General features: G+C 36.8%; 6 protein-coding genes and 2 long non-coding RNA genes across 12 annotated transcripts; 6 read left to right on the top strand and 2 right to left on the bottom strand.

Annotated features, from left to right (window-relative positions):
- Positions 1-1208: 1208 nt before the first annotated feature.
- On the top strand, positions 1209-7580 carry LOC105117825 (1,4-alpha-glucan-branching enzyme 1, chloroplastic/amyloplastic-like). 2 transcript variants are annotated; one of them, XM_011015595.1, is made up of 14 exons: positions 1210-1585; positions 1837-1959; positions 2279-2486; positions 2852-2921; positions 3010-3279; positions 3499-4405; positions 4566-4682; positions 4967-5029; positions 5401-5508; positions 5876-5977; positions 6158-6225; positions 6400-6481; positions 6780-6896; positions 7097-7580. In XM_011015595.1, exons 1-14 carry the CDS (start codon positions 1514-1516, stop codon positions 7328-7330), a joined length of 2541 nt encoding a protein of 846 aa, XP_011013897.1. In that variant the 5' UTR covers positions 1210-1513; the 3' UTR covers positions 7331-7580. The 2 variants fall into 2 exon arrangements, with proteins under 2 accessions (XP_011013898.1, XP_011013897.1); XM_011015596.1 differs by lacking the exon at positions 1837-1959 and having other exon boundaries at positions 1209-1585.
- On the bottom strand, positions 6834-17713 carry LOC105117830 (uncharacterized). The gene is made up of 3 exons (XR_840818.1): positions 17702-17713; positions 9081-9089; positions 6834-6919 (listed from the first exon to the last, which is right to left on the bottom strand). It is a non-coding gene; the product is annotated as an uncharacterized LOC105117830 (long non-coding RNA).
- Positions 8136-10586, top strand: LOC105117826 (dolichol-phosphate mannosyltransferase subunit 1-like). The gene is made up of 8 exons (XM_011015597.1): positions 8136-8314; positions 8444-8543; positions 8654-8687; positions 8765-8841; positions 9185-9210; positions 9313-9477; positions 9561-9675; positions 10235-10586. The coding sequence occupies exons 1-8, from the start codon at positions 8220-8222 to the stop codon at positions 10337-10339; spliced, it is 717 nt and encodes a 238-aa protein (XP_011013899.1). The 5' UTR covers positions 8136-8219; the 3' UTR covers positions 10340-10586.
- On the bottom strand, positions 10989-16426 carry LOC105117827 (uncharacterized). 3 transcript variants are annotated; one of them, XM_011015600.1, is made up of 4 exons: positions 16419-16424; positions 12094-12125; positions 11873-12007; positions 10989-11788 (listed from the first exon to the last, which is right to left on the bottom strand). In XM_011015600.1, the coding sequence occupies exons 3-4, from the start codon at positions 11979-11981 to the stop codon at positions 11271-11273; spliced, it is 627 nt and encodes a 208-aa protein (XP_011013902.1). In that variant the 5' UTR covers positions 11982-12007; positions 12094-12125; positions 16419-16424; the 3' UTR covers positions 10989-11270. The 3 variants fall into 3 exon arrangements, with proteins under 3 accessions (XP_011013902.1, XP_011013901.1, XP_011013900.1); XM_011015599.1 differs by having other exon boundaries at positions 11873-12125; positions 16419-16426; XM_011015598.1 differs by lacking the exon at positions 16419-16424 and having other exon boundaries at positions 11036-11788; positions 11873-12143.
- On the top strand, positions 12148-13641 carry LOC105117828 (uncharacterized). Its single transcript, XR_840817.1, has 4 exons — positions 12148-12227; positions 12404-12530; positions 12653-13213; positions 13291-13641. It is a non-coding gene; the product is annotated as an uncharacterized LOC105117828 (long non-coding RNA).
- Positions 14190-18118, top strand: LOC105117831 (probable acyl-activating enzyme 1, peroxisomal). The gene is made up of 3 exons (XM_011015601.1): positions 14190-14421; positions 14812-15165; positions 16199-18118. Exons 2-3 carry the CDS (start codon positions 14968-14970, stop codon positions 17657-17659), a joined length of 1659 nt encoding a protein of 552 aa, XP_011013903.1. The 5' UTR covers positions 14190-14421; positions 14812-14967; the 3' UTR covers positions 17660-18118.
- An 865-nt stretch (positions 18119-18983) lies between these two features.
- LOC105117824 (probable flavin-containing monooxygenase 1) lies at positions 18984-21784 on the top strand. Of its 2 annotated transcripts, XM_011015594.1 has the most exons (5): positions 18984-19703; positions 20025-20262; positions 20640-20806; positions 20885-21234; positions 21321-21784. In XM_011015594.1, exons 1-5 carry the CDS (start codon positions 19260-19262, stop codon positions 21676-21678), a joined length of 1557 nt encoding a protein of 518 aa, XP_011013896.1. In that variant the 5' UTR covers positions 18984-19259; the 3' UTR covers positions 21679-21784. The 2 variants fall into 2 exon arrangements, with proteins under 2 accessions (XP_011013896.1, XP_011013894.1); XM_011015592.1 differs by having other exon boundaries at positions 20640-21234.
- Positions 21785-23208: 1424 nt separating this feature from the next.
- Positions 23209-24556, top strand: LOC105117836 (salutaridinol 7-O-acetyltransferase-like; the record flags this gene model as incomplete). The annotated part of the gene is made up of 1 exon (XM_011015611.1): positions 23209-24556. A coding segment is annotated over exon 1 (1348 nt), but the record flags the coding sequence as incomplete, so codon positions are not given.
- Positions 24557-24964: the final 408 nt, after the last annotated feature.

Genomic DNA, 24964 nt, shown 5'->3' with positions numbered 1-24964 from the left:
AGTTTTGTCTTACAAATCCACTTAAACACTAATTTTGTTAGCATCAGTTGATACATCAGTCAACACCCAAGTTTTGTTCTTCTCAATGGACTTCATCTTAAAGTCCATGACTGCTCTTCTCTTCTCATGTTTTACTACTTCATCAAAATACATGGAATCCAATAAATGCAAAGAATACCCAATTAGTCACAACCTTTATCGCTTTTATAATCATTCATCTAGACTAATCTTCTAATCCTTTTTTTATATCCATCTTTGCTCTTTTCATTCATATTATTTAAAGAATTAGTTCTCGCTTCTTTAATATCACTTACTATCTTCTTCATTGACACCATTTAAAACAATATCTTATTTATTATTATTCTACTCTAGACTTTTTATAACTCTTATCCTAGTCCCAACTCTTTCTTTTTTTTCAAATCTTATATATCAACTCACCACGATTATTTTTTATACTAATTTATAAAGCTCGTAGATTTTGGACTTTGCACTAACCCCCAACAATATACAATTAAAGTTTTTATCTTCTAGCTTAATTGTTTTGGCAAACAAAATAATATTATTTTAAATAAAAGTCTTAAAATTTAAACAATTTTTTTAATATGAAAACTAAAAAAATACTTTTAAAGTTGATTAGATAATATTTTAGGTATTGTTGGGACCATGTTACATGAAAATTTATTTTTTTTTGTTTTAATTTAATTTTTTATATTTTTAAATTGTTTTGATGTTAAAAATAATTTTTTTAAAATAAAAAATATTATTTTAATAAATTTATAAATAAAAAGTAATATAAAAAATAATCATTATCATATTTCTTAAACATCCTCTCATTTTTAATTGATTGTGACTTTCTACTTTAACTATATTTTTAAAAAAATTTAATTTTTTTACTTTAATTCTTTTTATTATTTTAATATAAAACTAAATTTTAAAATAAAAAATATTATTTTAAAATAAAAATATCTTAAAAACAATACACTATTTAACTTTTTAACATATTATCAATGAACTGATTTTTGGAGTTATTCGATTTTAATCAATCCAGCGTCTAAAATGGTTAAAAAACCAGGCACAAACAAGAGTTTGAATTGATAGGTGATCGACATGATGTGATAACTGTCCCTTTTAAATTATGATATAATCGACTGCCGTCCGATCGAACTTCTTTTGTGGCAACTCCTGATTCGTGATATTTTTCACGGCGAGTGGGCTTTCACGTGGGAGTATATGCTTTGCTCTCTGTTGTTCGTTTCTTTGTTGAAAAGCAATTCAAAATCCAAATCATGGGATAAGTGGGTACACTATAATTTATAATCAGCGTGGGTCCACCTAATCAACGGTTGGATATCTTCCTAATCTGGGACGCCATGCATACGTGTCGGTGAAGAGGCTATGATAAGATGATTACAATCGTTTTTTCACTCACTGAATTTAAAGCTCTTTCTTTTTGTTTCCTTTGCTTGGAGGGAGAAAGAAGAAATGAAGCAGAGAAACTGATTTTGGAGCAAAGATGTTAGGTTCTTCTTCAGGTCTATCGCCAGCACCTCCTTTGTTGCCTTCTGTGGCTAAGAATTCCAAATGGGTATGCGTTTCTTTTTGTATTCTGAGATTTTTTTAGCATTTTTTACTCTCTTTTTTTACGTGCGAGTGACTGGACTGCTGCTTGTTGGAATCTTTTATGGTGTCTTGATTGGTTTTTTTCTGGGTTTTTTGGAAATTGAACAGTATTTGATTTGAAAAATCATCCCTTTTTGTTATGTTTTCAAGCTGTGTAAAGATGGTGTTTTTTCTGGTGATTTATGCATAGTAATATATTTCCTGTTTCTTTGACAGGCTATAAGGTATAAAAGATGCACTGCAAAAGAGAAGCCAGTTAGACTGCCTTCTGGGGGGTCTAAGAAATTGCTTTGTCACAGCAGATTTTGTTTTCCATTAAGAATCTCAAATAATGATAGGGTATGTCTGGAAATTTGAGCATGGACATTGAATTGAATGCCTGTAAGCTTCTAATGTTTACGTATGAGCTGGTTTCTGATAGGAACAAATCTATATAATTTTTGAAAATGTTCAGAAATGAAACAATTTTTTTGGAGAATTGGTGGCTCTTTCTCTTAATGAAGAGTAGATAATATGGTACAAAAATCTTTCTTAGGCTGTAAAACAGGAGAATTTAGTTCGGCCACCACTTGTTTCCAAGATGGTTTCCTTTTAACTCTAATTTATGAGTGCAATATTCTTAAATGTCTTGACATAATGCATTTTTTTTCATTGAAAGGTTCGCCATGGTTTCGCTATATCAGCGGTTTTGACAGATGACCCAACAATGACAACCGTTGGGGATGGCATGGAAAATATCGGTCTTGTAAGCATTGATCCTGGGTTGGAATCATTTAAAGATCACTTCAGATATAGAATGAAAAGATATGTAGATCAGAAAAAGCTCATTGAAAGATACGAAGGAGGTCTTGAGGAATTTGCACTTGGTAATTTTCAGTATCATTCCTTCTGATTTCATTTTCAATATATACATAATCCTTTCTGAACTGTTGGACAATGTGTATATGCACATTGTGCATGTGAGGTGCAGCACATTTAACTGACACTTGAAGTTTTCCTTTTAATTGTGACAATTTTGTGATCATTTTCACTAAATTCACTTTAGCACTTGATTTTTGCTTAGAAGTCAAGATCAAAATGTTGAATGGAAATTTGATAAACCTAGTAATCTGTTGGTTGGATCCTAGATTTATGTTCTTTTGTCTTTCTATGTTTAGCAGATTTGTTATCTTTTTCCATTTGATTACTGGTCTCTTTATCAGTGCTGAACTCTTCTGATTGCATCATGTAGGATATCAGAAATTTGGATTTAATAGAGATGAAGGAGGCATTGTCTACCGTGAGTGGGCCCCTGCAGCTCAGTGAGTGTTTTTGTTTTTTTGAGAATTTGAACTACAGCTTTGTTAGTCATTGTTTGTGTAATTGGAAGCTTTCTTTTGCTTGGTGCAGGGAAGCACAGATTATCGGGGACTTCAATGGATGGGATGGCTCCAACCACAGGATGGAAAAGAATGAATTTGGTGTTTGGAGTATTAAAATACCTGATTCTGGTGGAAATCCAGCAATTCCTCACAATTCAAGGGTCAAGTTCCGATTCATGCATGGTAATGGGGTTTGGGTTGATCGAATACCTGCTTGGATTAAATATGCCACTGTGGATCCTGCAAGTTTTGGAGCACCATATGATGGTGTGTACTGGGACCCACCAACTTCAGAAAGGTACCAATTAATCGTGTTTGGCATACCCTATTATAGTTGTTTGCTTAATCTATTAGATGCTATTAATCCAAATTATGGCCTGTTAGATTTTCCAAGAATCATACAATTGTAGATCATCTTGATACCATCATTTAGGTCTAGACTTGTCAGAACAAGGAATCGTCTTGGTTGTTCTCTTGAATTTTCCTTCATTGAGCTATTTCTTCTATGAACATACAGGTATGAATTTAAGTTCCCACGGCCTCCCAAACCCAATGCCCCACGCATATATGAGGCTCATGTTGGAATGAGTAGCTCAGAACCCCGTGTTAATTCCTACAGAGAATTTGCTGATAATGTTTTGCCTCGAATACGAGCAAATAACTACAACACAGTGCAACTAATGGCAGTAATCGAGCATTCCTATTATGCATCGTTTGGTTATCATGTTACGAACTTTTTTGCTGTTAGCAGCAGATCTGGAAATCCTGAAGACCTCAAGTATTTAATTGATAAAGCCCATAGCTTGGGTCTACGTGTCCTGATGGATGTTGTCCACAGTCATGCAAGTAACAATGTCACTGATGGTCTCAATGGTTTTGACATTGGCCAAGGTGCTCAAGAGTCCTATTTTCACACTGGAGATCGAGGCTACCATAATTTATGGGACAGTAGACTCTTTAATTATGCTAATTGGGAAGTTCTTCGCTTCCTGTTATCCAACTTGAGATGGTGGCTTGAGGAGTTCAAATTTGATGGGTTTCGATTTGATGGAGTAACTTCCATGTTGTACCATCACCATGGAATCAACATGGCATTCACGGGAGACTATAATGAGTACTTCAGTGAGGCAACGGATGTTGATGCTGTTGTTTACTTAATGCTGGCTAATTATCTGATACATAATATCTTGCCAGATGCAACAGTGATTGCTGAAGATGTTTCTGGTATGCCTGGACTTGGTTGTCCAGTCTCTGAGGGCGGAGTTGGATTTGACTACCGCCTGGCAATGGCCATCCCTGACAAGTGGATTGATTACCTGAAAAACAAGAGTGATCTAGAGTGGTCAATGAATGAAATCTCCCGGAGCTTAACTAATAGGAGATATACTGAGAAATGTGTTGCTTATGCCGAGAGCCATGACCAGGTATGATGTCTTGAACTTTCCAGTTTGTCTTCTTCTGTAATTAGACTTATTGTAGTCAGATACTTCTAGTTATATTTGTTACCCTGCATGATATCTTTCTCATTCTTGTCCACTTTTACCTTCATGTCCTTCTCAAGAAAATGGTGTCTTCATTCTGCAGTCCATTGTAGGTGACAAGACTCTTGCCTTCATCCTGATGGATAAAGAAATGTATTCTGGCATGTCTTGTTTGACAGAGGCTCCACCTGCTGTTGATCGAGGGATTGCTCTTCATAAGGTATGATAACATGTCAGATCGCTCTCCTCAGTTCATGCTCCAACAGTAACTTCTCTTTCTTTCTCTAAATGTGCTTTTGTCTGCCCATCCCTGTGACCTTAAACTCTTTTAGGCTCAGCTCTTTGATTTTCCAAGTCAAAAACATTATATGGCTATGCTTGAGACGCTGTTTCTTGTTTTTGGCCCTGAAAACCACTGGTATAAAAATTTGTAAATTGGATCGAGCTCAATGATTAATATTATTATTTTTTCTTTGTTCTCATTATTGTAATTGTATTTTGCAGATGATACATTCTATAACTATGGCACTAGGTGGTGAGGGATACCTTAATTTTATGGGAAATGAAGTAAGCACACAATCTCATTCTGTATTCCTGGGGCTACTGAATTGTCAGACCTAGATATCTTCTTTTATAATAAACACGGATCATGTTATTAACATTTTAAATTCTTCAACAAACACAATCTTTTAGATTATGTAAGGATGAGCTGTATGTTCCTTTGACATTGCTTTAAAGTAAATGTGATTAAAGGCTTTACCAACAAGACTCATACCCCAAATAAGATATATGAATTTGCTAACATTTTAAATACCTGGATCTTTTCTTCTCTTATCTAACACTGAATTGGAGAAACTCTTTCCTTCTCTTTTGCTTAAAAATCAGGTATTCTATTTGTGTCTAATCCTTGTGTTAATTGCTACCAATGCTTCTTATAGTTTGGGCATCCTGAGTGGATTGACTTCCCCAGAGAAGGCAATGGATGGAGTTACGAAATGTGTAGACGCCAATGGAATCTTGCGGACATGGAACACTTAAGATACAAGGTTTGAGATCTCATTTTCATCAATTTCACTACCTCTTTATTAAGGTGTCCCGAGTCTTCTAATTATGGTTTTCCAGATATCAAAAACAAAATGTTGACCTTGATACTTGAAATGCCTAAATACATCTGGAACTTTTTTTTTTCCGTATCTTTCTTGGACAAAAGCCACTACCGACAAACTTTTTCAAGAAGCATACGAGGTTACTAGATAACTGCATGAGATAAGAGATGAGAAATGTGATGAGCTGGATGCACATAGCGTGTCTCAGCTGATCTTGTTATTGTCTGTCTCATTGGTTGTATGTAATCTTTTACTGTTTTCAATGTGTATTTACATCATTTTCTTTTGTGCCCCCACACTGGTTCAGTTCATGAATGCATTTGACAGAGCTATGAATTTGCTTGATGAAAAATATTCATTCCTAGCATCTACGAAGCAGATTGTGAGCAGTACAAATGAAGAAGATAAGGTACAGCTATCCTGTTTAATAGATATCTGTTTTGTGTCTTATTTAAGAGGTGCATTAACCAAGTTGAATCAGGGAGATAAGAGTTCAAAGGTGTTGCAAGGATGTTTTTTTCCAAGACTTTTATATATAACCTGTTTCATCATTTCATTCATGAAATTGATTACCTGTTACACATTACAGGTTATTGTCTTTGAGCGTGGAGATCTGGTTTTTGTGTTCAATTTTCATCCGGAGAAAACATATGATGGGTATGTGTTTCAATTAGCAGAAGAGTTGTTTTCACATGTGTAGGCTGTGGGTGTAGTTCCGTACAGAATGATTGGCAGCAGACTGCATGTATTGCGAATTTTGAAACAGTTCCAAGATTCTGATGTAAATTATTCAGATGTTTTAACTCTCTGCGTTGTACTCTGTATGTACAGGTATAAGGTTGGGTGTGACCTGCCAGGGAAGTATAGAGTTGCGCTGGACAGTGATGCCTTGGAATTTGGTGGACATGGAAGAGTAAGAAAACATGTGCATGATTATTTAGAATTGACAACCAAATGGGAAAATTAGAAGTGAATACTCACTATATCATTTTTCACTCTATCTTTAAAACATTGACTTATGGTTACACGACTGATTTTTGTATCCTGTAAGTAGTGGGAAAGACTATCCTTTTTTGAAGGGTGTAGACGAGGAAAAAATTGTAAAGATAGGGAAATTGGCTCTTTGTAGGAACTAGGAACGGACTTAACACAGTATCCTCTTCATTAGTTGTTTTGATATCTTCGTGATGTTCTGTTAATTAATCTGTCAGGTGGGCCATGATGCAGACCATTTCACATCTCCTGAAGGGATACCAGGAGTACCTGAAACAAATTTCAACAATCGTCCCAACTCCTTCAAAGTACTCTCGCCAGCCCGCACATGTGTGGTGAGTTCTATCTGTGTTCCTTTCTAGTCTCATCCTGGAAAAGGGTACAAACTTAAGAACTATAGTCATACGAGTGATCTACTTGAGCTTGACTCAAGTAGTTCTTGTAGCTAACAAGTTGATACATTCTTTATGGTTTTTGTGCTTAAAGATGAAATCTAAGAGCAGTTTTTTCTTGTTTAAATCACCCTCCTCAAAAGGTTTACTATAGAGTCGAAGAAAGCGAAGAGAGCCATGATGATAATGATGAGATGGGCGTGAATGAGATATTAGCTGCTGATGTTATAACAGAGCAAGAGGATGTTGAAGAAGCTGCCAGTCGGGCTAAGGTCGGAAAACCACACTTGGTGGATGTTGATGGTGATGGTAGTGGACTTAGCAAGACAGTAAACTTTGAAGTTGAAGATATTGGGGATGATGCATCGGATGATTAAGAATCTTCATCCAACATCGGATTACACCTCTTAATTTTCACCTTAAGAATAACTAGGCTTATATGAGGCTTCCTCGATCATTCTGAAGAGATTTGTCTGGCTCTTTTACAGTTGTACTAGTATGCTGCTGTAAATAAGTAAGGTCGCTCTAGCTACACTCGAGGCAATAAACGTGTGAAATATTCACATGTGTGTGAGTGTGTGTATATATCAAATAAATCATTGTAGTAAAATCCCGTGATTGCTGCAAGCACTCATGCAATGGTTGCATGTTATCACCTCGAGTTAAAATCCATAAAAAAATTATCATATTTACTTTAAATCGTCTGACCCCGCTAAGGTTCTAAATCATAAATCATTGAATTAACCTGGATAAGATCTTAAATCATTGAATTATCATGTTTGCTTTAATATTCCAATGTTGTTTTAGATAAAAGAATTTTTTTAAAAAATAAGGAACCTACACAATTTTGTTTTTGACAATTTTATTTTTAGAACATTGATTAAATCTCACTTATGTTTCATTTGATCCATGTCACGTCACAAAATAACCTCCCTCAAGTCATTAGGGTTGGGTTTAATTAAATCAATATTTAAAATTAAAAAAACTTGGCGTGGCTATGCCAAATAAGTTAATAGGTTATTAGGCTAATCTGAGTTTAATAATTATGTTTTTGAATTCCTGACAACCTTCTTTGACGGGTCTAGCCCACCGAAGATCGACCCACGACTTTGCTCAAAAGTGCCTCTACTTTAGCCCATCTTGAAGCAACCAGACCACGAACCCAGAGCTTTTCTCCGTCCCTCGATCATCACAAAGTTCACAACCTTGGACTCTTTCCCTCGTACTTTAATTTCTGAAAAATTAGGGTTCGCGATCGAAACAAAAATGGAGAAGAACAACAGATACAGTATAATAGTCCCAACGTACAATGAGCGTCTCAACATTGCACTCATCGTTTATCTCATCTTTAAACATCTCCAGTAATTCCACTCCCCAATCTCTCTCTCTCTCTCTGATTCATTGCTTTTATTCGCGAACTGTATGCTTCGAATTTTAACCCTAGAAATGATTCAATTATTGTTTATAATGTGTTTTCATGATTGATTTAGGGATGTTGAGTTCGAAATTATCGTTGTAGATGATGGGAGTCCTGATGGTACTCAAGAAGTTGTAAAACAGTTACAGAAAGTATATGGCGAAGATCGCATTGTAAGTGTATCATAACAATAAAAAGTCTGTCCCTTTTAGACTTTTTCAATGTGGCATGTTAATTCTCATTTTTGGGTTTAATTATCTCTTTGATTTTGATGATGATGCAGTTGTTAAGACCTAGAGCGAAGAAGCTTGGATTAGGTAAATAGCATTGTCTTTATGATTGATGATAGAAAGAAATGAAAATAATGGTTCTTGATGTGTGTTTATATTGTTAGGCACGGCTTACATTCATGGTTTGAAGCATGCGTCTGGGAATTTTGTTGTCATCATGGATGCTGATCTATCTCACCATGTAAGTATTACTTAGCGGCTGTTACTTTTAGGTGGGAGTTTGCTATTTAATTCTGACTAGTAACTTTTGAGTAACTGAAGCTTCCAGGTGATAGTCTATGTTTATGGGCATCTCCCGTTAGATTTTTTTTTTTTTCAGGAACTTCTGCATGTTTGTGTATATCTTACTTGAAAAGCGCCGTCCTTCCGTAGAGGAATGGAATAGAAAAATTCAAACAAAAAAGATAATATTGGCCATACCTGCTTTAGCTGTTTGTTTAGATTTTTATGCATCATGGTTAGAATTGGAAGTGAGTATAGTAGCTTGTTCTGTTAACCTGATCCGCATGCTTTATATTTTGCAGCCAAAGTACTTGCCAAGCTTTATCAAGTAAGAAACCTTTTCCAACGTACACTTGTATGCTCTTGCATTAGACCTTGGGTGCTGATGTCCTGAAGTTTTCTGGCATTTCCTCCCTTGATATGCCATTAGGAAGCAGTTGGAAACTGGTGCGAGCATAGTTACTGGAACTCGGTATGTTAAAGGTGGAGGTGTACATGGGTGGAATCTGATGCGCAAGCTAACTAGTAGGGGAGCTAATGTTCTTGCTCAAACACTTCTGTGGCCTGGTGTATCTGATTTGACAGGATCTTTCAGGTATATGAATTTGTTTATGGTTTTCATTCATTCAGTGTGTGATGCTTGGTGAATTTAGAACTGAGATTTCTTCATTTTTGAAGGCTTTATAAGAAATCAGTGCTTGAAGATGTCATCAGTTCTGTGGTTAGCAAGGGATATGTCTTTCAAATGGAGATGATTGTTCGGGCGTCCAGAAAAGGCTGCCATATTGAAGAGGTAGTGTTATATTTCACATTATTGTGGTTTATCATTAAAATCAACATACACTACCTGTAATCAACACGCGTGCACATTTCAGTTTATACAATATTGTGACTGCTCTCACCAGCTTGATTGTCTTGAGTTTCGAGATATAAATTTCATGCATGCATGGGAACACATCTTGATTTATGCTTGTCTTCTTGGTTGTGGCGTGAACAACTACATAGATCAGGAGATGCCAATGCTTGCCCTGTTCCATAAATGTTTCAATGCCCTGTTCATGTAGCATGTATATTCTTGTCATTATGCAATAGTATTTGTTGAACAGTAAAATTCCAATTGAATTCTGAATAGTTAGGACATGGCTAGATAAACTCTAGATATTTCCAATAGTATTGCATATTTTCTCTGTTAACTGTTTCCCCCCTTTATACTCATCATACAATGGTTCTATTTCATGTATAGTTTTGCTGTTTGTTTTCTGTTTTGAAATTTTTAACTGCAGGCTACCCTGTATCTGAAATTGAGCAGTGATCCTCAGCCTTGGTTGATATTGGTTATGAATTTGTCACAGGTTCCAATTACCTTTGTTGATAGAGTATTTGGGAGTTCAAAGCTAGGAGGTTCTGAAATTGTTGAATATTTGAAAGGCCTTGCATATCTTCTGGTTACAACATGAGAAGCAACTCTGTTTTTATCAACACGATCGGTTTTGTAACACCTTGTGGTGCGCGCAATCGTTCTTAATTTTGCAAAGATTTGTTGGCTTGTTTCCTCATACAGAAATAGGTTTCGGATTCAAAGTAGAATTGTTTTCACATTAGCTCTTGTTTTTTGGGAGTTCTTTGATTTAATATACACATATGCGAACTTTTTTGTCAATATTCAAGGGAAGAAATTGCCAGTAAACAGATTTATTGCAAGAATCTCCTTTTTGTCTTTTTTGATTTATTGGGAGTTCCTCCGTGGTTGCTAAAATCTCGACCAGCTACTGTATTTATTCCCAAAATCCATTTCATTGTTGTTGGTATTGAGGCTTACTGTGAATGTGATAGGAAAAATGAATTGCAACAACCAAACACCTAATCCTTGTCATGGTCGTGGGTATTGAGGCTCATGGCACTGTGAATGTGACGGGAAAAATGAATTGCAACAACCAAGCACCTCATGTTGTCACTATCTTATGGTACAACTTTCGGTAGATGCTTTACCCACTTTATTATTAGACAATTTGTTTCTCCTACACATCCACAAATTAATTAATCTTCTTCAAAATGGGAAAAAGTCTCTCTCTGTGATTCTCTTGGACCATTTTGAAAAGGAGAGTTAATGAAGTTTGTGATATTCGCAGGATACTATTATTTGGTTAACAAGGACTGCAATTTCTAAACAAATTCATTCCCCCAACCATGTTTCTGGAGAAAAATACAGCCAGCAGATAGTAATCATATCATAGCATGCATCAGAATTATTTACCAGAAACAAACAAACATTTCCTTGAAACAATGATACTTCATAAATAAATGAAGATCCAGTTTCCCTTACAAAGAAAACCCCCAGAGAAAATTCAAAAAATCAATAAAACCATCTTCAAAACCCAATTCTGACATTCAGATTTTCCTAACCTTGCGAGCAGCAACTTTCCTCTCACCTGCAAGCACAGATTTCTCAAAGCTGTAAACAGGCAAAGGAGGTTTCTTGTTCTCCTTATTCATGCTCCTCAACAGGTACCTTGGAGTCTCATTTCTCTCCACAAGGCAAGCATCAGATACAGATTTCCTTGCGCTCTCAAGCTTCCTTGTATACCTCCTTTTCGACGACTCAACAGTAACTCCAAGATCATAAGGAGTCTTCACATCATCTCCTGTGTCTCCTTTTTTTCTCTTCAACCTGTCATTTCTCCTAGCAGAATACTCCTCATAAAACCTCCCCCTCTCAAACAAAGGACTGGAATTTGCACTCAAACTTTTACCGACCCCACCATTAGTTGACTCCCCATTTCCAAATTCATCGCGAACCATCTTCGCAAGAGCACGCAATTCGCAGGATATTGAATGGTACTCCGGGCGGAGATCAGAATCTTCCGTGTCCAATTTTCGGTTTGGTTTCTGGGACTTGGTCAAAGAACCTGATACAACCAAAACGTTGGTGAAAAACCTTCTTTATCCAAGAAACAAAAACCATAAACAACAACAACGAATGATAAGCTCACCAGGAGGAGTTTGCAAAGTGGTGGCTTCAGATCGAAGAACACGGCGAGGACGGATCCTGATGGGGGATTTAGCAAGTGGAGGCTTGCGATCGGTTCTCATCCTTGACATTTTGAGAAAGATTTCTTCAAAGAAAACTGTGTATAAAGAAAGAAAGTTAAAGATGATGGTGTTCTTGTGATGACAGGAAATTAAAGACTGAAGAGAGATGGAGATGATTGGCCTTTTGATTTGAATTGTTTGTAGTAGAGGCTCCTCTGATTCCTTTTCTCTGTGTTTGTAGGGTTCTGTGGACTACGTGTTTGAATTCATATAGGGGAGCGGCTCAACGGTCATATTCTTGATCTGACGGTTAAGGCATGACAATGATTTCTTTCCTTAAAATGTTCGGATTTTGCATTTACTTGCGTTTTTTTTGCACCAGTTGCTGTCCCAGCATTGGATCATTATTTATTTTGATGGGACTCGTCACTTGGGTTGTGGGCCCACTATTTCGATATAAAGAAACTGGGCTTCTTTATTTTATGGCCCAGACAGAGAGAAAAGGAAAAGGCTACGTCCTGGATCCATGGGCTCCCCATATTTTGGGGAGACCATGCAGTTTCTTATTCCAAGCAAGTCACCAGGCATCCCAAATTTTAACAAGGAGAGAATGAGAAAGTGAGCAGAGAGCAGAAAATAGTCCTCTTGATTTTTTATTTTTTTTGCCCACGTTGATTTGGCTTAATTTCTACTCTGATGGTTGATTTTTGGCCTTCATTTTCTCTTTTTTATGTTTGCAGATATGGTTCCCTATTTCGAACCAGCCTGGTGGGTCGGCCAGTGATTGTCTCATCAGATCCTGATTTCATCTATTTCCTTCTTCAACAAGAAGGAAAGTTGGTTGAGAGATGGCATATGGGTTCCTTTGCCAAGCTTCTTCTCATCAAGAAGCTGCACCAATCATTTCAAAACATGGCTCCATATAGCTCAGGAACTTAGTCTTGGCCTATTTTGGCCCTAGCCCCCAAAAGATAAGCTGCGGCCTAAGTTAGAAACTGCTATAAGCCAAGCATTGCAGGATTGGATTGGTCGAATCGACCGACCATCGAAGTGAAAAGTGCCAGTTCAACTGTAAATCATCGGAGCTTAATGTATTATTACGTTTTGAATTACGAAGTTCTAATTCCAGATAGATGGAGTGAAGCATCATAGGCACTGCTGTTTCGATGCCTCACTACAAGATTTGTAGTAGTAAACATAAATTTAGCAGTACCATCAATGTCTCACATCGACTTCTTGCAAGGACTCATGTCAATCACCTTGAATAGTCCTGGTACTGCAATTCCATAGATGTTTAAAAGGTAATTATTTTAGAAAACGTTAGCTCTTGTTCTTACAGGCTTCATTCGAGTCACTTGCCGTTTATGATTATGTGCAGAACCAAGAGAGGGCAATAAAACTAATAACTGGCTTGCTAGAAGAGAGACCGCGTAATCCAGAGATTCGCAAAGGAGATTTTCTTGAAAAAATCCACGTGAAGGTATTGTAACAGTATTCAAGAGCATTTGCAATTACGGCACCATGCCTTCAAGTTTACACAAAAGACATCTAGAACGTGGCTGGATGATGAAGAAACCAGACAATATGCATGGTAACATGACATCTAGATCATGACTATGGCCCAATCATGTCCTCTGGACTGGACTGCAAGGCCACCCCCCGAGCTCATTGGCTCCTGTAAAAGATTTCCCAGCTGAATGAATACTATCTGTTCAATTCGATGTTCAAAGACGACAAAAGCAGACAAGGTGTATGACCCCTCCGTATCTTCTTCACTAATATTCTTTCTTCTACAAAACTGATTCAAGAAATACAATTAGATACAATATTCAACTCGAACATCGGTCTGTTCGCAGGCTCAGGTTGTAGGTTAATCCAAGCTTTAATTTCTTTCAAACAAAAAGAAAAAAAATGAAATGATGACTACTTAGTGTAAGAAAGACTGTTTAAAGTAAAAATCAACACGAACCCATTATACATCTGGTCCATCAAAACACGTGAGCGCACGTTACAAGTCATGTCTAGCATTAGATATGAGACCTGATCTCAGAGATCGAATGTATCTTGACTACTTCAGTCCAGCTCTGAAGATAGTAGAGACCAGCTACCTTGATCCCTTCCACTCATATGGTGACACGTCAAAAGCTACATTATGAAGACGTATGCGATTACGTAGCCTACCCAATCTAATCACAATAGCAATTGCTTCTTCGAAGCACACAATTTGGACACAACATGCATGCCGACATGCATGCCGATCGAGTGGTCCTACTCAAGAGAATGAGAAGCAAATAGACAGGCTAGGTTAATTAGAGAGATGGAGAAGCAAGAAAGAACTGGTGCTGGCCATCCTGCTCAAGGTCACATGAACCCAATGATGCAATTCATTATCTAACGAAGAGCTTCCCTGACAGAACTTCTGAAGGCCGATATTGGACACTCGAAAGATAAAACAATTAAATAGAACTCAACTTTTGAGTAAGAGCCCGTTAAACTTGATCCTCCACTAGTAAGTGAATTTCTTCTCTTTTTTTTTATTAATTATTTTTTTATGAATAAAAAAATAATCCTTTGCACGCAATAGATGTGTTAAATAAATTAAATTAATGCACAAGAATGTGCAGTGATGGTGCACGAAAATCTGACAAGAGATAGGAAAAAAAAATAATGATACCTTATATTGTTAGTGAATGTTACTATCATGGTTGATTTTATGATTACCATTCAAGAAAATAAATTTAAAAAAATCTACAACTAATAATTTTTTTAACTAAGATTTTAAGAGATAATTTTTAATGAAACCCTTATAAAACTTTATTATTTACTAATTAACTAAATAAATTTAAAATTATAGCTATAACAAGATCTTTTTCTCTTTTTTTTTTCTTTTTTTTTCCAGTGGCAACGTTGTTTGTGTCGAAGCAGCAGTAAAAGAAGTGCTGGTTCGTGCGTTGCCCGCCACGAGTTATAATTAAGGTGGACAGGCTCGATCTGATTCTGATAATAAAAGAAACACCAAAAACCAAGGGAGAAAGTGATAATTTTGGAGTAAGAAATGGAGGGCATGGTCAAGTGCTCAGCTAACTACGTCCCTTTGACTCCAATCAGCTTTCTTGAACGCTCAGCCATTGTTTACAGAGACAGAGTCTCTGTTGCCTATGGTGACATCAAGTACACGTGGAAGGAGACTCATGAGAGGTGTGTCAGACTCGCTTCTGCTCTTGCCCATCTCGGAATTTCCCCCGGTGATGTGGTAACTACTAGCTGCTCCTCTGTTTCTATCCTCGTTAATTTTTTCTCTCGTTTTAAAGCGTTTTTGTTCTGATTTGCTGACAATCTTTGGATTTGTGTCTCAAAATATTGGAAAATTTTTAATTTTTTTCCTTTTTGAAATGGAAATTCGAGGCATGAAATTGGCTTCTGGTTGAATTTTATGTTTAATTTAATCTGAATTAATTGTTAAACTTGATAGAATTTGTCTATCTTGCCATTTGTTGTTCACCATGATTTTTGTTTGGATGTATATATATGGTCCAGAATTTGAATAAATCGCAGCTGCTTGTCAATGTCTACCACCTTACAGAATGCCAGAGATCATCATTGATAAGGGAAGAAAGGGATAATTGTTTTCTTTCAACATCTAATTCGGTGAATGCAAAATGAAGAATTTTAGACATGCATAGCTTACACTGCTCTTTAATGGACCATATAGGATTCCTTACACTGCTCTTTAAAGGACCGCATAGGATTCCCATTCTGGGTTCACTTTGATACAAGAAGTTGCCATGATGTATCCAGGGTTTGTTTCACCAGATGGTTGCTGGTGTTTGGTATAAAATCCAATCGAACAATTCAACATTTAATACTTAAATTATGGGAATTTCAAGAGATTTGGGATATTGTCTTGAAATAAATGTACCCTCGTTGATGGAAAAAAGTGTTAGAGAATAATATAAAGTATATTTTAGGATCTCATCTAATAACTTAAACTATTGGGTTGAATTGATTGTTTAAAATGATATCAAAGCTTTGATGGCCAAACAGTTATGAATTCGAATTTATTATTTAATATTAAAGGATCAAAAGATTTTTATTTGAGAGAGTGTGTTAAAAAATAATATAAATTATATTCTAGAATTTCACCTAATAGCTTAAGTTATTAGGTTGAGATGGTTCTTTAACAAAAAGATGGTGGATTTCTGCAAAACAAATCTATTCAAGGTTATTAGTTTCTTTAATCTCTGCACATTAATCTGCCAAACATTAATGTCTAGAAATTTGAGCAGGTTGCTGCATTGGCCCCAAATATTCCAGCAATGTATGAGCTACATTTCGGTGTTCCGATGGCTGGGGCAGTTTTGTGTACTCTTAATGTGCGCCATGATTCTTCAATGGTGTCTGTCTTGCTGAAACACTCAGAGGCTAAACTTATTTTTGTAGACTACCAATTTCTCCCAATTGTTCAAGGAGCACTCGAGATTCTCTCAGAGAGAAAAACCAAGCTACCACTTCTTGTCTTAATCCCAGAGTGTGGTCAGCCGGCTGCCATTTCCTCCCTTAGAATCTTGGAATATGAGAGTCTCTTGGAAAAGGGAAAATTGGACTTTGAAGTTAGACGGCCACGAGATGAATGGGATCCCATTTCGCTTAATTATACTTCAGGCACTACATCAAGTCCAAAAGGTGTTATTTATAGCCATAGAGGAGCTTATCTTAATTCTCTTGCTGCTGCTCTTCTAAATGACATGAGCGCGATGCCTGTATATCTATGGTGCGTCCCCATGTTTCATTGTAATGGTTGGTGTCTTACTTGGGCTGTGGCTGCACAGGGTGGTACGAATGTTTGCCAGAGATATGTCACTGCAAAAGACATATTTGAAAATATTGTTCAGCACAAGGTTACTCACATGAGCGGTGCACCAACAGTTCTTAACATGATAATAAATGCATCAGCTAGTGAAAAAAGGCCTCTTCCAGGAAAAGTGGCGGTCATGACAGGAGGTGCACCCCCACCATCTCATGTGCTCTTCAAGATGGAAGAATTAGGATTTCATGTGACTCACTCATATGGTTTGACAGAAACCTATGGTCCTGGCACAGTTTGCGCATGGAAACCTGAATGGGCTTCCCTAACTCCAGAAGCTCAAGCAAAGATCAAGTCCCGTCAAGGGGTGCAACATCTTGGGTTGGAGGAACTTGATATAAAAGATCCTGTTACCATGAAGAGTGTACCAGCAGATGCAAAAACCATGGGTGAGGTTATGTTTAGAGGCAATACTGTGATGAATGGATATTTGAAAAATTTGGAAGCAACAAAAGATGCATTCAATGGTGGATGGTATAGGAGTGGAGATTTAGGGGTGAAACATCCTGATGGTTATATAGAGCTAAAGGATCGATCAAAGGACATCATAATCTCTGGGGGCGAAAACATCAGCTCAATTGAGGTTGAGTCTGTACTTTTTAGTCATCCTGCAGTTCTGGAAGCAGCTATAGTAGGAAGACCTGATGATTACTGGGGAGAAACACCTTGTGCATTTGTGAAGTTGAAGGAAGGATGTAATGCCAATGCGGAAGAACTTATCAAATTTTGTAGAGATCACTTGCCCCGCTACATGACACCTCGAACTGTTGTGTTTCAGGAATTGCCAAAGACTTCAACTGGGAAGGTGCAAAAATATGTCCTGAAGGAGAAGGCAAAGACCATGGGAAGCATCTCAAAGGGAAACACTACTAGTAAACTGTAAATCAACATTGAATTGAAAGATAAAACCGATTCGTGTTCGTACATTTACAAATATTGAATATGGTTGTCAATCTAAATAAAATTTCTCTGCTTCCACTACGAACAGTTAATGCAATATGTATTTTATTTTATTAATAACAGACCGGATGTATAAGCACAGCAAGAACATGAAAGGAAAACTTTCCTCTCTGAGCATGATGCCTCGAGTGTAGTGTTTGGGCTTGTGGACCAATCCAGTGATAAGAGCTTGCTTGGAACAGGTAAATCGCTGAAGCCCATGATAGTACTGAGGTGCCATTGCTGGGACCATCAAAAAGAGAGAAGCAACGTGGACATGGAAAGCTGGCTTTGGTTGATAAGATGATAAATGGGTTTGCTTTCCTGCTTTATCATGTGAGGTTTGGATGCAAAAGAAGATCGCGAGCCAGTGATGCGTGGAAGATGTTTTTATAAAAGGTTTTACTTGGTTTTTAATGATTTTGTCATCATCTTATAAAATATCAAACGCTTCAACCATAATCTAAAAGCATTACAGATGAGGTTCGGATTTTTCCCCGTGAGATTGTGGATGAAGGCTTGTATAATAATTGGATAATCTTTGGTAATCTTATTAATTTTTCCTAGCCAAAATAGTTGGTGTCTGAATCCCTGCAAAATATATCTAATTTGATAATTTTAAAAACTTAAATAAATATCATTTGAGAAAAATATAATTATATGACTTGTTTTTTTTAATGAAAATGGTAAAAGTGTTTGTAAAGTATTTCTAAATCATCAAAAAGTAAAAAAAAATTGACTCCTCAAAGAGTAATATATATATATATATATATATATAACTCATAATCTAACTATAGAGCTCAAGATTCTTGAAGTGAAAAGAATTATGGGTTCAATGTTTAAGTAAGACTAAAAATATTGGTCTAATATTTTAATAATTTTTAGCTGAGTTAAAAAATAATAATTTTAATAATTTTTTAAATTTATATATGGATGTTTTTAGTGTTTGGTTAAACCCAAAAATATAAAATTATCTTTCTATTTTTCTTCATTTTTTAGAAAAAAAATTCAAGGTAAAAACAAAATAGGCGGATCTTTCACTTGCCAAACAAAGTAAAAAAAAAAAAAATCTCGTCAATATAACAATCCGAATATAGAAGAATCTATGGTCGGAAATGTAAAAACCGGTATTGAATTTGAAATTATCGTAACTATTAAGAACCATAAGGTTGACAGATAGTTGTTTCCAGCAGCCTGTCTCGTGTCGCCTTTTCTCCTGTATTAAATCATCCACGAGGTTCTCTTTAATATCGTACATGAAAGGTTGCTATTTCAAGAAGAAAAGGAAAAAGGAAAAGAAACTCCAAATTGCTGATCCATGATTAGAAGAGTCGTGCTTTAATGATCAATTCAAGTTGAGTTTAATCAATGAATTTCAGGTGCTTAGCTCCTTCAATCAAGTAAAATTAAACAATTCACCAGAAAGGAAAAGAGGACAGGTGATTACCAAGTCATAGCATTTAGTTATCAGTTTGCATGGGAAATGATGAATTTCAGGGTCCATTATAATAGTGATTCCTGCCTGCAGGAGTTGGGACCAGAAAATGGAGAAGAAGATTGCCATCATCGGTGCCGGAATCAGTGGCTTACTTGCATGCAAACACATACTGGAGAAGGGTTTTAGCCCTATTGTGTTTGAAGCAAGGAGTGGCATAGGTGGAGTCTGGTCTCAAACCATAGAGTCTACAAAGCTACAAATACCTAAAAAAATGTACCAGTTTTCAGATTTTGCTTGGCCACCTTCAGTTACAGAGACTTTCCCTGATGACGAACAAGTAATGGAGTACATTAAAGCCTATGCTGTTCACTTTAATATCCTTCCTAGGATCAGATTTAACTGCAAAGTGACTTGCATAGACTATGTAGTACCAGGTAATGAGGATTTCCCATCTTGGGATTTGTGGGGTGGCATTGGTTGGCCTTTTTCTCCTACTGGAAGATGGAATGTCACTGTACAGGATGCCAGGGATCCCGCTGCACCAGTTGAGGTAATCAAGATCTTTTTGCTTATTTCATTCTAAGCCACTGATTTACTGTTTATGATTTGCTCCCTTCAATTGTTACTGTGTTAATTAGTATTCTTTATTTAGTTTCTTTTCATGTTTAATTAAGTTCAAGATTGGCATAATTTGGATCTGAATTATTCAGTTCAACAACTTAAGCACATCAGAACACAAAGATGAAATCCAGAGTAAAGCTTTACTGTAAATTTAGAGACAAGATTAAACCATTAGAGATGATAAATTGGTGGAGAAAATTGCTGGGATGTCTGGACTAAGCAATCTTTCTGTATGATCTTCTTATTCCAGGTTTACCAACTGGATTTTGTGATCCTTTGCATTGGAAAGTACAGTGACCTGCCTAACATACCAGATTTTCCCTTGAACAGTGGGCCTGAAGTGTTTAACGGGAAGGTCTTACACTCTATGGATTATGCTGCAATGGCTAATGATTGTGCTGCTGAGTTAGTTACAAACAAACGGGTTACAATTATCGGCTTTCAGAAATCAGCAGTGGACATAGCAGCAGAAGTTGCAGAGAGAAATGGTTAGTGGCATTTCCTATCTCGGGATACTTTTGATGGATTGAGACATGTTTTGAGACTTTTCCTTCTCTGCCGAAAATTTATTATTATCAGTCAAGGTTTGTGAAGTCTTCAATTAATAGGTATGCTAATTGATGAGCATGATATTTAGCAACAGATTGTCTAGTTGTACTATATTAGGCTGTTGGCTAGGTTTTTTGGAAAATGACAACAAATAGATTACAAGGGAAATAAGTGGTCTCTCTTCTTTCTTCTTCTTGATCGTGGCTGAATCGAAATCTTAACCCCTTTCTTCATTCAGATGCTGTCACTGACTCTGTTCTAGTGTTTCACATCATGAGATTCTTACTGAATTGTTTATTTTGTTCTGATTCATTAGGTGTAGATCACCCATGCACACTGATATTCAGAACTGTCCATTGGATAGTTCCTGACTACTTTATCGCACTCACCTTCAAAAGCTTAAATCGCTTCACGGAGTTTATGGTTCACAAGCCTGATCAAGGATTTTTCATTTGGCTTTTAGTCATTTTGCTTTCACCTCTGGTAACCTCTCATAGCGCCTCCTGTGATAGTTACATGCTGCCTGTCATCCAATTGACGCCCTATAATGTGTGGTTTCAGCTGTGGATATTTTCAAAATTAGTGGAGGCCTATCTCAAGAGGAAGCAACCATTGAAGAAATACAATATGGTCCCAGAACATGGCTTCCTCAAACAGATATCTTCATGCATGTTCACAGTGTTGCCGGCCAATTTTTATGACAAGGTCGAAGAAGGAAGCCTCGTCCTGAAGAAGTCGGAGAGTTTCAAATTTTGCAAAAACGGTTTGGTTATAGATAGCGAGGAGACCCCTATAGCAACAGATATTGTTATCTTTGCAACCGGATACAAAAGTGATGAAAAGCTCAAGAATATTTTCCAAACAAGCTACTTTCAGAAATGCATCACCGAGTCACTAGCTTCCTTCTACAGGTGCTGGTGATGCACTTAATCTTTTGGAGTTTTCAGAGTCCTCAATCCTACTGACTTATGACATTGATTTTATTTTAATCTTTCAGGGAATGCATACATCCCCATATCCCACAACTGGCAATACTTGGATACGCGGATAGTCCTGCATTCTTGTATACAACAGAAATGAGAAGCAAGTGGCTAGCCCATTTTCTTGCTGGCAAATTTAAGTTACCAACCATAGGAGAGATGGAAGCTGATGTGAAAAAATGGGAAAAATGCATGAAGTATTATGCGAATGAGAGCTACAAAAGATCATGCATTAGCGTGTTGCTGCAAATCTATTGCAATGATCAGATCTGTAAGGACATGGGGTTTAATCCAAGAAGGAAAAAGTGGCTTCTAGCTGAGCTATTTGCTCCTTATTGTCCTGATGACTACAAATACCTATGTTGGCAGACGTAGATTACTGAAACATCAAAGTTGGTGTACTTTTGACAGACTGAAACATCAAAGAGGGTTTAAAACCTGAGAAATTATAAGAACTCTTCAATATTTTCCCTGAATTCAATCCAAGTTTCCTCGTTAGCAAACAGCAAAGATTACTCAAACTCAACTTATTATCCACACCTTATGAAAACGAAATAATATCGTCGAATCCAATAATTGAAAAGCTTTCTTGTCCTTGTAATTTTGTTACTTAACAATCTAGAAAGCTGCAATGCCATGTTTATGAGTTCAAACAAGAGTATCAGATGCTTTTGTTCTCAACAGGTTATTAAAAATTACAAACAGAGTTTTCAAGTGATCTAAGAATGCATGTCAGAAGTTGAAGGTCAGTGCTTATTCCGAGTTCAACCTCGTATTGTAAACTTATCAACCAGAATATTTGCTTACTTAATCTTTGGACAAGAAAGGCTGCATTTGTCATAAAACCTTGTAAAAGACCAAAAGCAAAAGCTTAATAGTTTGAAGGTGACAGTCTCTCAGAATATTAAAGAGTAAAAAAGCTTTCAAGAGTCTTGGAGCAGTGGTGGTTCGGCAAGGATAGATAAGTGGTAACTCACATTGTGATCCACGCTGCTTCATTAATTAAAGAAAAACATGGTGTTGAGTTTTAAACAGCAACCTCCATCATGCTTGTAAATTTTTTATCAGCAATAGATTAAAGAAAACCTTCAAGTGGTAAGATTTATAGGGATCAGATTTTCAAGTATGCTTATGCCATTAATAGTTTGTAGCTATTTGTTTTGACATATCTGCTCACAAAATTTGACTTGCAGGCATTGTAAGGGTTGGAAAGAGTCAATGGCATGAGAAGTATGTAGACATATCAATTCTTTGTGATGTAGCGGATTCGAAAAGTCTAGTAGTTCTGGATGGATCTTTTACCCGCGGACCGTGAAGAAAACCTAATAGACTCATGGATTAGTAAGCTAAAGTTAAGAAAAAGAAAAGAGCATGAACTTGACATAAAATGTTACAATTTTCTATTTGATAGTTGAATTATACTCAAATTTTTCTAGATAATTCTACAGGTTGTGTTCTATGGAAGGTTTGATTGGCTGTAATCCACTGAGCACTAGAAGAGCTTCAAATTAGGCTTGAAAGGTGTTGTATGACCAATTTTGAATTTTTCCTTCTTTTTTCAAATTTCAATTCAATTTCGAATTGTCTGTTGTGTTTTCGTTTTGATTTTAGGATTTTGACTTTTTTTTCCCTTGTAAAGGTCTGTCGATTTCTGGCTGTTTTAAACTCTTAGAGAAAGATAATTATTGAGTGCGAATCAGATTCTTGTGTAAAAACCTTTTTTGACAACAATTTTGTCTTTCTTTGCTGGTTGTATTCTTACATTTTGTTTTCCGCCTGCATCACTTTGCCACTTCTTTTCGTGGTTTGCTTGGATTTATGTATAATACTCTCTGAGGTATAAAAACATGTTGATGCTACGCTAGATCCCTCAGCCAACTTGAAAGGAAGCTAAAAACAAGGAAAATGGAAGTTCAAATCATCTCCAAACAAAATGTAAAGCCATCTTCTCCAACACCTTCACCCCTAAGAAATTTCAAGCTGTCCCTTTTGGACCAGCTTGTTACTGTTCCATATGCACCAATTCTCCTGTTCTATCCTATGAATAAAAAGGCTAGTACTAGCTATCTTGATGTCCCCAAAAGACTAGAGTTGCTTAAAAAATCTCTATCAGAGACCTTAACTCAATTCTATCCACTTGCTGGAAAGATCAAAGATGAACTTTCCATTGATTGCAACGATGAAGGGGCCTATTATGTGGAGACACAAGTAAACTGTCATCTCTGTGAATTCCTTAGGCAGCCTGACCTCCTGTTAGCTAATCAGTTCTTTCCCTGTGAGCTCCTTCCAACGGAATCAACAGCAGTCACATACGTTGCTAATTTTCAAGTAAATGTCTTCGAATGTTGTGGTATTGTTATTGGCATGTGCATATCTCATCGGGTCGTAGATGGTGCTGCATTGAGCACCTTTCTCAAGGCATGGTCTGCCACAGCCAAAGGTAGCAAGGAAGCAATTATATATCCTGAATTCATTGCCAGTTCTCTCTTCCCTGCAAATGATCTGTGGCTTAGAGACTCGGCGATTGTTATGTTTGGTTCCTTGCTCAAAAAGGGCCAGTGCATGACCAAGAGATTTGTGTTTGACGCCTCAGCAATTTCCAACCTCAAGGCCCAAGCAGCCATCTTAGGATTGAAATGCCCCACTCGCGTCGAGGTGGTCTCTTCTTTCCTATGGAAGTGCCTTATGGCTGCCTCAGAAGAATGGCGAGGATCCCAAAGGCCTTCTTTACTAACACACTATGTGAATCTACGAAGAAAAATGGAACCGAAGTTGTCAGGTAATTCCATGGGAAATTTTCTGTGGTTAGCAGCTGAAAAATACACAAACAAGTCCAAGCCTGGATTAAAAGACTTGGTTGGTGAGGTGAGGAAAGCAATATCAAAAATTGATTCTGATTTTGTTGAGCATATAAAAGGTGATAAAGGCAATGCTCTAATGGATGAATCACTTAAAGGTATAGGTGCATTTGGCTCCGGGGATGGAGTAGACTACCTTGGTTTTTCCAGTTGGTGTAAATTTGGCTTCTATGATACTGATTTTGGATGGGGCAAGCCTGTTTGGGTCAGCAGTTTCGGTTTGTCGTGTTCACTTACCATGAACCTTGTCTTTTTGGTGGACACAAGGTGTGATGGCATAGAAGCTTTTGTGACCTTGGATGAAAAGGACATGACTATTTTAGAAGGCAATCCGGAGCTCCTCAAATCTGCATCTTTGAATCCAAGTCCTTTGGACATCGATAAATCAGTGCCGTGTACATGAGAGTTGAGTTACTGGCACTGATGCTGGCAACAATTTTTCCTAAGCAGTGACACAGTTGTTGCTAGCATTCTTACTGCAGTTTGATACACGACATGATTGCTTAGAAATAAATCATCTTAAGCTGTGTTCAAGGCCCTTATGTCCTCTATCACTGCAGGTTTTGAAATGTAAACTCTTAGAAGAAGGCTCTTGTAATTTCTCCACCACTTTTTTGCTGCTTTCCTGGCTTCTGTTGGCATTATTATTACTTCTGCATCATGAGCCAATTTATGACAATAATTATTCGAGTTTGATACGCGACATTTCTCAATCATCTTTATATTTTTTATATTTCGAGATAGTAATCAAATCGTTACATTAAAGTTGGCAGGGTTGCTTCAGCAAGTATAGATTAAAGAAA

Source organism: Populus euphratica, unplaced genomic scaffold (assembly GCF_000495115.2).
Source record: "Populus euphratica unplaced genomic scaffold, PopEup_1.0 scaffold1540.1, whole genome shotgun sequence".
Classification (NCBI taxonomy): Eukaryota; Viridiplantae; Streptophyta; class Magnoliopsida; order Malpighiales; family Salicaceae; genus Populus; species Populus euphratica.
Note: the sequence above shows the minus strand (reverse complement) of the source record. Positions and strands in the feature narration are given on the sequence as shown.

What these genes read in the sequence shown, in the direction of transcription:
- LOC105117826 (XM_011015597.1), top strand. Translation starts at nt 8,220, where the DNA reads ATGGAGAAGAACAACAGATACAGTATAATAGTCCCAACGTACAATGAG. An exon ending in ATGCTGATCTATCTCACCAT is followed by an intron (nt 8,842 to 9,184) that starts GTAAGTATTACT and finishes TATATTTTGCAG; the next exon opens with CCAAAGTACTTGCCAAGCTT. An exon ending in AAGGCTGCCATATTGAAGAG is followed by an intron (nt 9,676 to 10,234) that starts GTAGTGTTATAT and finishes AATTTGTCACAG; the next exon opens with GTTCCAATTACCTTTGTTGA.
- LOC105117825 (XM_011015595.1), top strand. Translation starts at nt 1,514, where the DNA reads ATGTTAGGTTCTTCTTCAGGTCTATCGCCAGCACCTCCTTTGTTGCCT. An exon ending in GAGGGATTGCTCTTCATAAG is followed by an intron (nt 4,683 to 4,966) that starts GTATGATAACAT and finishes TGTATTTTGCAG; the next exon opens with ATGATACATTCTATAACTAT. An exon ending in TGGAACACTTAAGATACAAG is followed by an intron (nt 5,509 to 5,875) that starts GTTTGAGATCTC and finishes ACACTGGTTCAG; the next exon opens with TTCATGAATGCATTTGACAG.
- LOC105117824 (XM_011015592.1), top strand. Translation starts at nt 19,260, where the DNA reads ATGGAGAAGAAGATTGCCATCATCGGTGCCGGAATCAGTGGCTTACTT. An exon ending in ATCCCGCTGCACCAGTTGAG is followed by an intron (nt 19,704 to 20,024) that starts GTAATCAAGATC and finishes TTCTTATTCCAG; the next exon opens with GTTTACCAACTGGATTTTGT. An exon ending in TCACTAGCTTCCTTCTACAG is followed by an intron (nt 21,235 to 21,320) that starts GTGCTGGTGATG and finishes TTAATCTTTCAG; the next exon opens with GGAATGCATACATCCCCATA.
- LOC105117827 (XM_011015599.1), bottom strand. Translation starts at nt 11,981, where the DNA reads ATGTCAAGGATGAGAACCGATCGCAAGCCTCCACTTGCTAAATCCCCC. An exon ending in CACTTTGCAAACTCCTCCTG is followed by an intron (nt 11,789 to 11,872) that starts GTGAGCTTATCA and finishes TGGTTGTATCAG; the next exon opens with GTTCTTTGACCAAGTCCCAG.
- LOC105117831 (XM_011015601.1), top strand. Translation starts at nt 14,968, where the DNA reads ATGGAGGGCATGGTCAAGTGCTCAGCTAACTACGTCCCTTTGACTCCA. An exon ending in GAATTTCCCCCGGTGATGTG is followed by an intron (nt 15,166 to 16,198) that starts GTAACTACTAGC and finishes AAATTTGAGCAG; the next exon opens with GTTGCTGCATTGGCCCCAAA.